The following is a 17,744-nucleotide window of genomic DNA, read 5'->3' on the forward strand; positions in this document are numbered from 1 at the left end:
AATAACATATTCGCAAATATAAATTTTATATTTTATAATTCGTCGACATTTTCCGAGTTTGTCAGTTCCGCTATTCATAATGCATAGCTTATTTTTTCATGTTTTTTATATTCGTTTTGGTGAAATTGATTAATTTCTACAGTTCATATTACTACCTATACCTAGCAAAATATTTACCCTTGAATTTCGTACACATCTTGTTAAGTTTGTTTTAAATTAACTTGATCACATTTTCTACTTGTGTTTTGTCATCTGCACATTTTGGTAAAACACGTCTTTTCCTAAAAGTTCTCTTATATTTTATATGTATGGTTCTCAAGTCTTTGTTATTGATTTTATTGTAGTATATGAGTTTTTTTTTTACATAAGACTGCCATAAACCTTTCCTGTTTTGATGTAAATAGTTTTCGATATATATTTTCCTTCGCTTCTTTTCACGTTAACCTCTTTTTAATATTTTTTCATGTTTAGATGTTACCATTGAAGCATTTTGTGACGTTTTGTGGTGCTAGTTTTTTCTTTATGAGATGGTGTAATTGATGTGAAAAACTTCCTTGTAGTTTGACAATTTACAATCGATGCATATCTCAACTTTTTTTCTCAATTCAGCTTGACAGTTCACAAAATATTCACGTATAATATATTATTTGTACCTCATTTAGCAAATTGACATCTGTTCATCTTTTTTATATCTAAACACTATTTCGTTTCTATGTATATATATGTATATATATATATTATATATATATGTATATATATATATGTATATATATATATATTATATATATATATATATACTTATTCATTTGTAAGGTATTAGGTTAAGATTATGTTCAAATCTCGATGTAGGCTTTGAAACGTTGTTCATGAGGTCGTGAGTACTTGTGATGTCTTCTAGATTCATTGACCAGTGTTATTTCATCAGTAAGCTATATATTAGATTAATTTCAGTATATATGTTTGGTCGAGGTAGTTCGTTGTCTTAACATCTTAAATTCTACTAAATGTATTTGGTAATCTGTTTCGAATAATCATTCTAATTGTTTATATAATATGTAATAGATTCACATAAGTTATATAGTAATCACTGTAATAACTCTTATGATAACCATAGCTGCGTGTTTCATAGTTCGCTTTGTTTTTCTTGTAAATCTTGACATTTTCGGGCCATTTTTGTTTCACCCAACACCGCTTTTTTCTTTAATCGTTTCCTCACTTTGATCAGCCCTCGAGTTTAGTCAGGCTAATCTGACCAATCGTAACGTAACACAAGCTAACCCCGTTATCATCCACTTTGGGTATGCCTGACGCACACCTCTTCGGCTCACTGGCAGAAAATGGAAAATGCCTTGGTGTCCGGAAAACAAAACGTATTCAAGTTTTCTTGTGTTTCTCTTGTTTCTCTTTCTGGACACATTTGTTATCACTATTTTAATGCCACGTGTTTTATTTTGTCTCTGGATATGATGAAGGACACGCAAATTTGGCGTCATCTCGTTCATTTTCGACACATCAGAAATAATTTTTTTGAAAAAGCTCCATTCAGTATACAGGTATCAAGAGATTTAGTTAATCTGAGGACTCGAATACTTTGTTCCTAGTAATGGATTGAATATTCAGCTAAACAAATCTTATTTTTCCTTCTAAACGTGATGCATCCATCCTGTTTGTTGATACTGGTTCGGATAGTTTCAGCCCGTGGGATAGACTAAAGAGCGTCTTTCTTTTTTCAGATGACAAGAAGGGTCGACAGAGGTCTCGGCGTTGTGCACACGGCCCGCAAGCGGCGTTCCACACGGCCCCCAAGCGGAATGAGTACCCACAAGTATTTGCTGCTCCTCTGTTCCCTGATTGCCTGTGCAACAGCCTGTAAGTGTATATACTAACTACCTAACGCAATGAGAACTGGCCGCTAAGGCGGGGTTAGGGAATTTCCCGGTGTTGCCACATCTCCACAGATAACACGGCCCTCACGGCTCACCCGCCCGCTCTTTCTCTCTCTCTCTCTCTCTCTCTCTCTCTCTCTCTCTCTCTCTCTCTCTCTCTCTCTCTCTCTCTCTCTCTCTTTCTCTCTCTATATATAATGTATTTATCCAAGGCGAGAACGTGCGTGTTCATGCAATGCTTTCTGAATGCAGTGTGGGGGCGTGGCCAGAGAAGGAATGGAGTGGCAATGTCGCTTTCTTTCGCTCATATGCCATATCCACGACTCGAGGAAACGAAATCTTTGTATAGAAAACATTGCTTTGATTTTTACCTCAGTGGTGGTGTGTGACAAAAAAATTATGATATAATTATATGTGGCAACATTATAAAATTATAAAATAGAATTTAAGATGAAATAAAATTATAAAATAATTATATGTGGCAACACAGAGAGAATCCCCGTGCTCCGCCTTAACGGCCAGTTCTCGATGCAGCGAGTATAGGTAGTTTGGCAGAGGGCTCAAATAGTTTCTGCCTAAGAATTCACAACGTGCTCACAAGAACTCATCCATCAGATTATTACAATGGATAGATGAATAAATAAATGAATGAATAATTAAAAATAAGTAAACAAGATGAGATATAATGATTAAGAAAAAAGTTGCCCCAGACAAAGAGAAAATGAAATATCCTCAACTTAACTCGGATTCACATGTGCATGGAGGCTTGTGTTTTTATTTCTATCATTTTGAGGAAGCACTTGAAATGTCCAGAAAAAACACTTTGGCTATCATACTTGTGAAATCATTACAATGTAGCCTACCTATTATTATAAATGATATATTGTTGGGTGTTATTACAATTTATCGTTATTGTAGTTATCCTTTTCATTAGCGTAATTTGCGAGCTCAAGGACTTTTCATCATCATCATCGTCATCATCATCGTCGTCATCATCATCATCATCATCATCATCATCATCATCATCATCATCATCATCATCATCATCATCATCATCATCATCATCATTATCATCATCATCATCATCATCATCATCATCATCATCATCATCATCATCATCATCATCATCATCATCATCATCATCATCATCATCACCACCACCACCACCACCACCACCACCACCACCACCACCACCACCACCACCACCACCACCACCACCACCACCAACCACCAACCACCACCACCACCACCACCACCACCACCACCACCACCACCACCACCACCACCACCACCACCACCACCACCACCACCACCACCACCACCACCACCACCACCACCACCACCACCACCACCACCACCACCACCACCATCATCATCATCATCACTATCACCACCGCCAGTCAGTCAATCCATCCATCCATCCATCCATTAATCCATTCATCCATCCATCCATCCATCATCCGTCATCTTCATATAGCAGAAACGGCAGCAACAAATGCACTTTGACATCACCGCACTTCCGGACGTCGACATGACGTCACGGCCCGTTCCACAACAGAATTGATCGAGTCGCCTTTGTTTCCTCAGGTTCCGAGGTTCAAGTGATCGGCAAAGGAGCAGTAGGGCACCTAGTGTTCAGCCAGAACACAGTCAGCCTCAGCTACTTACGACTGGACGTGACATCAAAGAATGACAATGTCACGTTTCGTGTGCACAACAGACGCCTTATAATAATATGTAGAATTGACTTGGTTGAAGAAGAAGACGGAACCAGGGTTAACATTCATTATTATGACAGAAACATAAGATGGGTAAAATATACTGAAAAAGTGAATAGGCTTGAAAGACCGAAGACCCTTCTTGAACTGTCATACGCAAACTACTATATCATTCTTGTCGTTAATAAAAGAACACAAGAAACACTATATCGGTATACAGGAATCCAGACTGGCAACATAGTCTCTGTCTCATCCACCTCAAGCAAACTCTTACTGTTATCGCAATGTGAACGGAATGGAGGTAAGTAATGGCAGTTATGATTTACTACTTTTGTGACAAACGCGAATGTGCGCGTGCACACAAACGCACACGCACGTACACACAGACACACACATACACACACACACACACACACACACACACACACACACACACACACACACACACACACACACACACACACACACACACACACACACACACACACACACACACACACACACACACACACACACACACACACACTTCAGTGAACGGACGGCGTAGAGGACGTTCTGAAGAAAAAGTGAAAAATAGAGGATACCAAAGCAAAGGAAGTACCTATTGTATTTGCAGGGTGGGGGGAAATTGCTCGTGGGGTAGTGGGAAAGTAGGGAAAGAGGAGAAGGGGAGGGATTGCTGAGGGAAATGGAAGGAAATGAGGAAGGAGAAGACTTGGCCCAGGCAGACAGACGAAATGTAAACATCAAAAAACGGCCCCCCGACCAGCTGAGTGACGACGAAATGTCTAATAAAAATGTAAAGATCAGAAACATAGATAAGAGTAGTTCAATGGAAGATGAGGATGATAATTTCAAAGGATTTAATGAAAGGGCGGCGGATACCAACCTCCCCCGACTGACAAAACTAGAGAAAAAACTTCAACAAATGTCTGACAACTGGGAAGTTAGGTTTGGCAAGATGACAAAATTTGTCGAGAGGTTTGAAAAATTGGAAGAACTAGAGAAGGCGAACAAAAACTTAACTGATGAAATAGAAAACCTAAAAAGACAGTTAAGAGAAGTAAAGGTGGAGAATGAGGAATTGAAGAGGAATAGTAAAGAAAACAGAGAGGCCATAACTAAAGAAGCTAAGAATTGGAAAGCAACCGAAGAAGACAATAAAGTTTCATTCACTGACATAGTCAAACAGCAATTGAAAGAACATACTGAAGACTCAGTTATTAAAGTGATGAGACAAAAGGAGAATATAGTAAGAGATTTAGCAGACAAGAAGAAATGTATAATTATATTAGGAATGAAAGAAAAACACAACCCAGATAGAACCACAAGAATCAAAGAGGAAAATGAAAGAGTAAGCCAATTACTAGAATCAGTTCAGGAAGATGAACCAGAAATTATGAAGCAAATCGAAAAGAAATTTAGACTCGGAAAGTATAGCACAGATAAGACCAGACCAATTATGATTAAATTCAAGTCACAAACGACGGCAGAGAATATCTTATCCAAAACAGGGAAACTAGCAACAAGTGAACAATATAAAAAGGTATGGATAAATAGGGAAATGAATAAAGAGGAAAGAGAGGAAGAAAAGCAGAAAAGACTTCAAGCTAAGGCAAAAAACGAGAGCAGAACGGAGTCAGAGAAAGAGAGATTCTTTTGGATAGTGAATAAGAAACTAAGGCAGTTCGACATACAAGTGAAAAACAAAAGAGAAACAGAGAACACAATGGAAGTGGCAGAAAACTTAGAGTGTCTTACACAAATATAGATGGATTAATAACAGGATTGAATGAGCTGAATGATTATTTGAAGGAAAAAGAACCAGACATAATGGGAATTGTAGAAACAAAATTAAAAGGCCCACTACCACCCAACAGTGTAGGACATGATGCATATAATTATTGGATTAGAAACAGAGAGAAAAAGCAAGGGGGTGGAGTTATGTTCCTGACTAAGAAGGATATAAACGTGAGGCGTGTCATATATGGAAAGAATACAGTAGAGATGATTATGATGGAAGTGGAAGACAGAGATAAGAAGAGCAGAAAATTTGTGATAAATTATGTGCCTCCGAAAACAGCCTCATGGGAAGAGAGTGAACATAAAAGTATGTTAGAGGACACAAAGATAACATTAAATAGGATAATGGAAGATGGAGGAAGAATAGTTATGATGGGCGACTTTAATTGCAAAGAAATCTGCTGGGAAGAAATGACAGTAAAGGGTGGAGACGGCTCATGGGGAAACGCTTTACTTGAGATGATTACTGACCATACAATGACACAATGGATACAGGAGAACACTAGGTATAGAAATAAAGAAGAACCATCGAGACTAGACCTAATAATTACATCTGAACCAAGAATAGTGGACAAAATTGAATACAAAACACCAATAAGTAAAAGTGACCACATATTGATTGAACTGGAACTTAATGAAGAAAAATATATGAAAAGAAATGAACAATATAGAAAAGGAAGAATGATGTATGAAAAAACAAACTTTGATAAAATAAGATAATTCTTTCAACAAGAAAACTGGGAAGAAATATACAAAGAAGAAACAGCAGTGGAAGAGAAATGGAATATTTTGACAAAAATTTACAAAAAAAGGGGTGGAAAAGTATGTCCCAAGACAAGAACAAGAAAAAGAATATGTAAAGTGCTGGTACAACAAAAGTTGTAGGGAGTTAAAAGACAAAAGAGACAAAGCTTGGACCAGATGGAAAAAAGACAGAAGACCTGAAAAATGGAAAATATATATCTGTTATAGAAATGAATAAGTACAAACGTGCAGAGAGGTAAAGAGAAAATATGAAAAGATGTCATAGAAAAGTGTAAAGATCAACCAAAACTATTCTACAGATTTGTAAACAATAAACTGAAAAACAAACAAGACTTGGAGAAATTAAGACAAGAGGGAGTTGAATACACTGAGGAAATGGAAATGGCGGAAATTATGAACGAACATTTCAAATCAGTGTTTACAACCTGAAGAAAACGAATGGAAAGAGAAAGTCCCCCCTATGGAAGAAATAGAAGTAACAAAGAATGAAATAATGAAACACTTGAGTAATCTTGACGTCAGAAAGTCGCATGGACCAGATGAAATAGCAAACTGGATTTTGAAAGAATGCAGGAATGAACTGGCAGACAAAATACATAGCATACTAAACAGTTCCTTGAAAGAAGGAAAAGTTCCAGAAGATTGGAAAAAAGCAAATGTAGTACCTATATATAAAGGAGGAAATAAAGAAGAACCTACCAACTATAGACCAGTCTCTCTAACAAGTACAATAGCAAAAATTTGTGAAAGAATTATCAAAAGTAGATGGGTAAAATATTTAGAAAAAAACAACAACGTGCTAAATCCAAGGCAATTTGGATTCAGACAAGGACGATCATGCGTCACCAATTTAATATGTTTCTATTCAAGGCTAATAGATATAATACAAGAAAGAGATGGATGGGCTGATTGTGCATTTCTAGACCTAAAAAAAGCTTTTGACAAAGTACCACATAAGAAGTTGCTTAAGAAATTAGAATCTGAAGGAGGAATACAAGGCAAACTGCTTAATTGGATGGAAGACTTTTTGCAAGAAAGAAAAATGAGAGTAGTGATAAGAGACCAACACTCAAAATGGGATGAAGTAATAAGCGGTGTTCCGCAGGGAACAGTTCTGGCCCCAATAATGTTTGCTATATATATTAATGATATGGACGAAGGAACTGAAAGCTATATGAGCTTCTATGCAGATGATGCAAAACTACTGAAAAGAGTGAAAACAGAAGATTGTGAATCACTACAGAGAGATCTATATAAAGTACAGGAATGGAGTAGGAAGTGGGAGATGGAGTTCAATACAAAAAAGTGTAGTATAATGGAATTTGGAAAAAGCAAAAAACAGAATAACAGGATCATATAAATTGGGAGAAGGAATAAAAAAAGTAGAAAATGAGAAGGACCTGGGAGTCATTGTTATGAATAATATGTCACCTGAGAAACATATGAATAAGGTTTTTGGAGAAACCTATAATTTGATAAGAACAAACAAAGTTGCATTTACATACCTGGATGAAGAAATGGTGAAGAAAATTCTAATCACCCTGATAAGACCAAGATTGGAATATGCAGCAACGATATGGTCACCAAGTACAAAATAATGTATAACAAAACTTGAAAGAATACAAAGAGCAATTACAAAATTGGCACCAACGCTCTCAAAACTATCATATGAAGAGAGACTAGAAAAACTTGAACTACAGACACTAGAGCAAAGAAGAGCGAGAGGAGATTTGATAGCTATTTACAGAATCATGAAAGGCATGGAAATTACTGATAGAGAGAATCTGATAAAATGGGATGACAGAAATACAAGAGGACACGGAAAGAAAATAAAAAAAGACAGCTATAGAAGAGACCTGAAAAAGAACAGCTTTCCTCACAGAGTAATAGACAGTTGGAACAAGTTAGATGAGAAAGTGGTGTGTGCAAAAACAATACATGAATTCAAAAATAGTTTAGATAAAATGAGATATGAAGACGGGACCTCACGAGCATAGCTCCCCTTCCCGTAAAATACAACTAGGTACAACTAGGTAAATACACGTAGACCGATTCACAGCGAAGATTGGAGCTCCGAAGAAGGGAAATTTTCATGGATCTCAACGAGGAAGTACCTTTTTGTATTTATAGGGAATGGGAAAGCTCATGGTGTGGTGGGAAAGTGAGGAAAAAGGAGAAGGGGAGGGATTACTGAGGAAATGGAAGGAAATGAGGAAGGAGGCGCAAGGGCGCCACCTACGGAGAAAAAAGTAAACAAAAGATCAGCTGACGCTGGAGAAGTAAATAATTCTAGAAAAATAATTAACTTTAGAAATATAAATAAGAAAAACAAAATAGAAAGTGAAGATAATCATTTCAGTGGATTTAATGAGGGGGGATGGCAACCTCCCTCGATAAGCAAGGCCAGAGGAAAGACTACAAAAAATATCTCAAAACTGGGAAAATAGGCTACGTCAACTCACACAGATTGCACAGCGAATTGATAAATTGGAACAGTTAAAGAAGGAAAACCAAAGCCTAACTAAAGAAGTAGAGGAATTGAAAAAACAGTTAAAGGAAGTAAGAGATGAGAATGAGGAATTAAAGAGGAATAATAGAGAGAATAAAAAGTCCATAGCCAAAGAAGCACAGGGTTGGAAGACAATCGAAGAGAACAACAAAGTTGCATATAAAGGCATAGTGAGACAGCAGATGAAAGAACAAACTGAAAATACAGTTATTAAAGAAATGAGGGAGAAGGTGAATATAGATAGAGACTTAGCAGATAAAAAGAAATGTATAATTATATTAGGGATGGAAGAGAAGTATTATTTAAACAGAGCTGCGAGACCTAGAGAGGAAAATGAAAAAGTAAACAAAATATTAGAATAAGTTCAGGAAGATGAACCTGAAATATGAAAACAAATCAAAGACTCGGGAAATATAGAACAGATAAGACCAGACCAATTAAAATTAAATTCAGATCACAAACGACAGCAGAGAATATCTTAGCAAATACAGGGAAACTAGCAGACAGTGAACAATATAAAAAGGTATGGATAAAAAGAGAAATGAATAAAGAGGAAAGAGAGGAGGAAAAAAACGAAAAGACAAGAAGCTAAGGAAAAAAAGAGAGAAGAACAGAGTCACAAAAATAGGAATGAGGAATTCTATTGGAAAGTAGTGAATATGAAAGTAAGGAAATGGACCATAACAGAGAAAAACAAAAGGGAAATAGTAAATACAATGGAAGTAGCAGAAAATTAAGAGTGTCTTACACAAATATAGATGGATTAATAACAGGATTGAACGAACTGAATGATTATTTAAAAGAAAAAGAACCGGACATAATGGGAATCGTAGAGACAAAATCAAAAGGTCCACTACCACCCAACAGTGTAGGATATGGTGCAAATAACTATTGGATTAGAAACAGAGAGACAAAGCAAGGGGGTGGAGTTATGTTCCTGACTAAGAAGGATATAAACGTGAGGTGTGTCACACATGGAAAGAATAAAGTAGAGATGATTATGAAGGAAGTGGAAGACAGAGATAAAAAGAGCAGAAAGTTTGTAATAAATTATGTGCCTCCAAAAACGGTCACGTGGGAAGAGAGAGTACATAAAAGTATGTTAGAAGACACAAGGATAACATTAAATAAGATAATGGAAGATGGAGGAAGAATAGTTATAATGGGCGACTTTAATTGCAAAGAAGTCTGCTGAGAAGAGATGACAATAAAATGTGGCGACGACTCATGGGGAAATGTTCTACTTGAGATGATTATTGACCATACAATGACACAATGGATTCAAGAGAACACTAGGTTTAGTATTGAAGAAGAACCATCGAGATTGGACCTAATAATCACATCAGAACCTGAAATAGTGGAAAAGATTGAATATAAGACACCAATAAGTAAAAGCGACTACATATTGGTTGAACTGGAACTGAGTGAGGAAAATACATGAAAAGAAATGAACAATATAGAAAAGGAAGATTGATGTATGAAAAAACAAACTTTGATAAAATAAGAGAATTCTTTCAAAAAGAAGACTGGGAAAGAATATACAAAGAGGAAACAACAGTGGATGAGAAATGGAATATTTTGACAAAAATTTATAAAGGAGTCGGAAAGTATATCCCAAGAAAAAAAAAAAAAAAAAAAAAAAAAAAAAAAAAAAAATTTAAATTGCTAGTAAAACAAAAGTTGTAGGGAGTTAAAAGATAAAAGTGACAAAGCTTGGACAAAATGGAAAAAGGACAAAATACCTGAAAAATGGAAAATATATACTAATTATAGAAATGGATATGTACAAGTGCGCAGAGAAGAAAAGAGAAAATATGAAAAAGATGTCATAGAAAAATGTAAAGATCAACCAAAATTATTTTACAGATATGTAAACAACAAACTGAAAAACAAACAAGAATTAGAGAAACTACGACAAGGAGGAGTTGGATACACAGAGGAAATAGAAATGGCAGAAATTATGAACAAGCATTCTAAATCAGTGTTTACAAGGGAGAATATACAACCTAGTGATATCAAATGGGAGGAGAAAGTCCCCCCTATGAAGGAAATAGAAGTAATAAGAAATGAAATGATGAAACACTTGAGTAATCTTGATGTCAGAAAATCGCATGGACCAGATGAAATAGCAAACTGGATTTTGAAAGAATGAAGGAATGAACTGGCAGACAAAATACATAGCATAATAAACAGTTCCTTGAAAGAAGGAAAAGTTCCAAAAGATTGGAGAAGAGCAAATATAGTGCCTATATATAAAGGGGGAAATAAAGAAGCCCTACTAACTATAGACCAGTCTCTCTAACAAGTACAATAGCAAAAATTTGTGAACGAATTATCAAAAGGAGATGGGTAAGGTATTTAGAAAAAAAAAAAAAAAAAAAAAAACGATGTGCTAAATCCAAGGCAATTTGGATTCAGACAAGGACGATCATGCGTCATAAACTTTATGTGTTTTTATTCAAGGCTAATAGATATAATACAAGAAAGAGATAGATGGGCTGACTGTGCATTTCTAAACCCAAAGAAAAAGCTTTTGACAAAGTACCACATAAGAAGTTGCTTAAGAAATTAGAAACTGAAGGAGGAATACAGGGCAAACTGCTTAAATGGATGAAAGTCTTTGCATGAAAGAAAAATGAGAGTAGTGATAAGAGACAAACACTAATTGGGATGAAGTAATAAGTGGTGTTTCACAAGGAACAGTTCTGGCCCTAATAATGTTTGCTATATATATTAATGACATGGATGAAGGAAGTGAAAATTATATGAGCTTCTTTGCAGATGATGCAAAACTTTTGAATAAAGTGAACACGGCAGAAGATTGTGAATCGCTGCAGAATGATCTCAATAAAGTATGGGAATGGAGTAGGAAGTGAGAGATGGGATTAAATACTAAGAAATGTAGTATAATGGAATTTGGAAAATGAAAAAAAAAAAAAAAAAAAAAAAAAAAAAGGAATAAAAAAGTAGAAAATGAGAAGGACCTAGGAATCATTATTATGAATAATATGTCACCTGAGAAACATATAAACAAGCTTTTTAGAGAAACTTATAATTCAATAAGAACAATCAAAGTGGCATTTACGTAACTGGACGAAGACATGGTGAAGAAAATACTAATCACTTTGATAAGACCAAGATTGGAATGTGCAGCGACAGTGTGGTAAGCAAGTAAAAAAAAATGTATAACAAAACTTGAAAGAATACAAAGAGCAATTACAAAATTGGCACTAACACTCTAAAAACTATGACATGAAGAGAGACTAGCAAAACTTGAGCTACAAGCACTTGAGCAAAGAAGCGAGAGAGGAGATTTGATAACTATTTATAGAATCATGAAAGGCTTAGAGACTACTGATAGAGAGGACCTAATAAAATGGAATGATAGAAATACAAGAGGACACGGAAAGAAAATCAAGAAGGACAGCCATAGAAGAGATCTAAAAAAGAACAGCTTTCCCCACAGAGTAATAGGCATTTGCAACAAGCTAGATGAGAAAGTGGTGTGTGCAAAAATAATACATGAATTTAAAAACAGTTTAGATAAAATGAGATATGAAGACGGGACACCACGAGCATAGCTCCCCTTCTCGTAAAATACAACTAGGTAAATACACACACACACACACACACACACACACACACACACACACACACACACACACACACACACACACACACACACACACACACACACACACACACACACACACACACTTTCAACGAACGGACGGCTTGAAGAACGTTCTGAAGAAAAGTGCCGATTGTGGATCCCAACGCAAAGAGAAGTACCTTTTTGTATTTACAGGGTGGGGGGAAATTGCTCGTGGGGCAGTAGGTAAGTAGGAAAAGAGGAGAAGGGGAGGGATTGCTGGGGAAATGGAAGGAAATGAGGAAGTGGAGGACTTGGCCCAAGCAGACAAGCGTAAGGTCAACATGAAACGACCACCGGACCAGCTCAGTGATGACGAAATGGCTAATAAAAATGTAAAGATTAGAAGTATAGAGAGGAGCAATACAGTAGAAAGTGACGAGAATATGTTCCAGGGATTTAAAGAGGGTGGGGGGGACACAACCCCCCCCCCCCGACTGATAAGACTAGAGGAGAGAGTTGATAAGGTGATCGAGGACTTGGAACGTAAGTTAGGTAATGTTGACAGTATGATACGAAGAATTGAAAAATTGGAAGAACTAGAGAGGGCGAACAAAAACTTAACTAAGGAAATTGAAGAATTAAAACAACAGTTAAAAGAAGTAAAAGATGAGAATAGAGTCTTAAAGGAGAATAATATGGAGAACAAGGAGGGTTGGAAAAAAATTCATGAAAATAGCAATGTTGCATTCACTGACATAATCAGACAGCAAATGAATGAACAAACTGAAAACTCAGTTATTAAAGTGATGAGACAGAAGGAGAATATAGTAAGAGACTTAGCAGACAAAAAGAAATGTATAATTATATTAGGAATGGAAGAGAAACATAACCCAGATAGAACCACAAGAATCAAAGAGGAAAATGAAAAAGTAAGAAATTTACTAGAATTAGTTCAGGAAGATGAACCAGAAATAATGAAACAAATCGAAGAGAAATTCAGGCTAGGGAAATATAGTACAGACAAGACCAGACCAATCAAGATTAAATTCAGGTCACAAACTACGGCTGAGAATATCTTATCCAAAACAGGGAAACTAGCAACAAGTGAACAATATAAAAAGGTATGGATAAAAAGGGAAATGAATAAAGAGGAAAGAGAGGAAGAAAAACAGAAAAGACTTGAAGCAAAGGAAAAAAACGAGATAAGAACGGAGTCAGAAAAAGAGAGATTCTATTGGAGAGTAGTGAATATGAAACTGAAGAAAGTCGACATACAAGAGAAAAACAAAAGGGAAACAGAGAACACAATGGAAGTGGCAGAAAACTAAGAGTGTCTTACACAAATATAGATGGATTAATAACAGGATTGAATGAACTGAATGATTATTTGAAAGAAAAAGAACCAGACATAATGGGAATTGTAGAAACAAAATTAAAAGGCCCACTATCACCCAACAGTGTAGGACATGATGCATATAATTATTGGATTAGAAACAGAGTGAAAAAGGAAGGGGGTGGAGTTATGTTCCTGACTAAGAAGGATATAAACGTGAAGGGTGTCACATATGGAAAGAATACAGTAGAAATGATAATGATGGAAGTAGAAGACAGAGATAAGAAGAACAGAAAGTTTGTGATAAATTATGTGCCCCCAAAAACAGCCTCATGGGAAGAGAGTGAACATAAAAGTATGTTAGAGGACACAAAGATAACATTAAACAAGATAATGGAAGAGGGAGGAAAAATAGTTATGATGGGCGACTTTAATTGCAAAGAAATCTGCTGGGAAGAAATGACAGTAAAGGGTGGAGACGGCTCATGGGGAAACGCTCTACTCGAGATGGTTACTGACCATACAATGACACAATGGATACAGGAGAACACTAGGTATAGAAATGAAGAAGAGCCATCGAAACTAGACCTAGTAATTGCATCCGAACCTAGAATAGTGGACAAAATTGAATATAAAACACCAATAAGTAAAAGTGACCACGTATTGATTGAACTGGAACTTAATGAAGAAAAATATATGAAAAGAAATGAACAATACAGAAAAGGAAGAATGATGTATGAAAAAACAAACTTTGATAAAATAAGAGAATTCTTTCAACAAGAAAAATGGGAAGAAATATACAAAGAAGAAACAACAGTAGAAGAGAAATGGAATATTTTGACAAAAATTTACAAAAAAGGAGTGGAAAAGTATGTCCCAAGACAAAAACAAGAAAAGAATATGTAAAATGCTGGTACAACAAAAGCTGTAGGGAGTTAAAAGACAAAAGAGACAAAGCCTGGACCAGATGGAAAAAAGACAGAAGACCTGAAAAATGGAATATATATACCTGCTATAGAAATGAATATGTACAAATGTGCAGAGAAGAAAAGAGAAAATATGAAAAAGATATAGAAAAGTGTAAAGATCAACCGAAACTATTCTACAGATTTGTAAACAATAAACTGAAAAACAAACAAGACTTGGAGAAATTAAGACAGGAGGGAGTTGAATACACTGAGGAAATGGAAATGGCGGAAATTATGAACAAACATTTTAAATCAGTGTTTACAAGGGAGAACATACAACCTGAAGAGAACGAATGGAAAGAGAAAGTCCCCCCTATGGAAGAAATAAAAGTAACAAAGAATGAAATATTAACACACTTGAGTAATCTTGATGTCAGAAAATCGCATGGACCAGATGAAATAGCAAACTGGATACTAAAAGAATGCAGGAATGAACTGGCAGACAAAATACATAGCATACTAAATAGTTCCTTGAAAGAAGGAAAAGTTCCAGAAGATTGGAAAAAAGCAAACATAGTACCTATATACAAAGGAGGAAATAAAGAAGAACCTACCAACTATAGACCAGTCTCTCTAACAAGTACAATAGCAAAACTTTGTGAAAGAATTATCAAAAGTAGATGGGTAAAATATTTAGAAAAAAACAAAGTGTTAAATCCAAGGCAATTTGGATTCAGACAAGGACGATCATGCGTCACCAATTTAATATGTTTCTATTCAAGACTAATAGATATAATACAGGAAAGAGATGGATGGGCGGACTGTGCATTTTTAGATCTAAAGAAAGCTTTTGACAAAGTACCACATAAGAAGTTGCTTAAGAAATTAGAAACTGAAGGAGGAATACAGGGCAAGCTACTAAATTGGATGGAGGACTTTTTGCAAGAAAGAAAAATGAGAGTAGTGATAAGAAACCAGCACTCAAAATGGGATGAAGTAATAAGCGGTGTTCCGCAGGGAACAGTTCTGGCCCCAATAATGTTTGCTATATATATTAATGATATGGATGAAGGAATTGAAAGCTATATGAGCTTCTTTGCAGATGATGCAAAACTACTGAAAAGAGTGAAAACTGAAGAGGATTGTGAATCACTACAGAGAGATCTAAATAAAGTACAAGAATGGAGTAGGAAATGGGAGATGGAGTTCAATACAAAAAAGTGTAGTATAATGGAATTTGGAAAAAGCAAAAACAGAATAACAGGAGCATATAAATTGGGAGAAGAAGGAATAAAAAAAAGTAGAAAATGAGAAGGACCTGGGAGTCATTGTTATGAATAATATGTCACCTGAGAAACATATAAATAAGATTTTCGGAGAGACTTATAATCTAATAAGAACGATCAAAGTTGCATTTACATACCTGGATGAAGAAATGGTGAAGAAAATTCTAATCACCCTGATAAGACCAAGATTGGAATATGCAGCAACGATATGGTCACCAAGTACAAAAAAATGTATAAAAAAACTTGAAAGAATACAAAGAGCAATTACAAAACTGGCACCAACACTCTCAAAACTATCATATGAAGAGAGACTAGAAAAACTTGAACTACAGACACTAGAGCAAAGAAGAGAGAGAGGAGATTTGATAGCTATTTACAGACTCATGAAAGGCATAGAAATTACTGATAGAGAGAATCTGATAAAATGGGATGACAGAAATACAAGAGGACACGGAAAGAAAATAAAAAAAGACAGCTATAGAAGAGATTTGAAAAAGAACAGCTTTCCTCACAGAGTAATAGACAGTTGGAACAAGTTAGATGAGAAAGTGGTGTGTGCAAAAACAATACATGAATTTAAAAATAGTTTAGATAAAATGAGATATGAAGACGAGACCCCACGAGCATAGCTCCCCTTCCCGTAAAATACAACTAGGTGAATACAACTAGGTGAATACAACTAGGTGAATACACACACACACACACACACACACACACACACACACACACACACACACACACACACACACACACACACACACACACACACACACACACACACACACACTTCATCGAATGGACGGTGTAGAGGACGTTCTGAAGGAAAAGTGAAATTTTCGTGGATCCCAAAGCAAAGGAAATACCCATTGTATTTACAAGGGGGGGATTGCTCGTGGTGTAGTGGGAAAGTGAGGAAAAAGGAGAAGGGGAGGGATTACTGAGGGAAATGGAAGGAAATGAGGACGGGGAAGACTTGGTCCAAGAGGCCAGACGGCTTGTAAACAAAAGGCAGACCGAGGATTTGGGTTTTGATGACGGGACTAACAAAAATGTAGAGATTAGAAACATAGACAAGAGCAATTCAATGGAAGGTGAGGATAATAACTTCCAAGGATTTAATGAGGGGGCAGCTGATACCAAACTCCCCCGACTGGCAAAACTAGAGGAAAAGCTTGATCAAATGACCGAACATTGGGAGATTAGGTTCGGTAGGATAACAAAGATTGCGCAAAGTGTTGAAACATTGGAAGAACTAGAGAAGGCGAACAAAAACTTAACTAAAGAAATTGAAGAATTAAAAAGACAGTTAAAAGAAGTAATAGAGGAGAATGAAGAATTAAAGAGGAATAGTAAAGACAAAAAAAGGGTTGGAAAAAATCCAAGAAAACAGTAAAATTGCATTTACTGACATAATCAAACAACAAATGAAAGAACAAACTGAAGACTTAGTTATTAAAGTGATGAGACAGAAGGAGAATATAGTAAGAGACTTAGCAGATAAAAAGAAATGTATAATTATATTAGGAATGGAAGATAAACATGACCCAGATAGAACCACAAGAATCAATGAGGAAAATGAAAAAGTAAGCAGTGTACTAGAATTAGTTCAGGAAGATGAACCTGAAATCATGAAACAAATTGAAGAGAAGTTTAGACTAGGAAAATATAGCACAGATAAGACCAGACCAATTAAGATTAAATTCAGGTCACAAACGACGGCTGAGAATACCTTATCAAAAACAGGGAAACTAGCAGAAAATGAACAATATAGAAAGGGTATGGATAAAAAGAGAAATAAATAAAGAGGAAAGAGAGGAGGAAAATATGAAAAGACATGAGGCTAAGAAAAAAAAAAACGAGAACAGAACAGAGTCAGAAGAAGAGAGATTTTATTAGAGAGTAGTGAATATGAAAGTAAGGAAATTCGAAATACTAGAGAAA

The 17,744-nt window shown here is 35.8% G+C and overlaps 1 protein-coding gene across 2 annotated transcripts in view; it reads left to right on the forward strand.

Annotated features, from left to right (window-relative positions):
• The window catches only part of LOC143021239 (uncharacterized), an 84,884-nt gene that overhangs the window by 53,199 nt on the left and 13,941 nt on the right, over nt 1–17,744 (forward strand). Inside the window, exons 2-3 of one of the 2 annotated variants that reach the window (XM_076178659.1) lie at nt 1,734–1,869; nt 3,474–3,905. The exons of the other annotated variant lie outside the window; for it this stretch is intronic. Of the exons in view, the coding sequence (XP_076034774.1) occupies nt 1,734–1,869; nt 3,474–3,905 (568 nt within the window). The remainder of the gene's footprint in view (nt 1–1,733; nt 1,870–3,473; nt 3,906–17,744) is intronic. 2 annotated transcript variants of the gene reach the window in all.

The sequence above is a fragment of the Oratosquilla oratoria genome, chromosome 1 (assembly GCF_046742065.1).
Source record: "Oratosquilla oratoria isolate Oo_2021 chromosome 1, ASM4674206v1, whole genome shotgun sequence".
NCBI lineage: Eukaryota > Metazoa > Arthropoda > Malacostraca > Stomatopoda > Squillidae > Oratosquilla > Oratosquilla oratoria.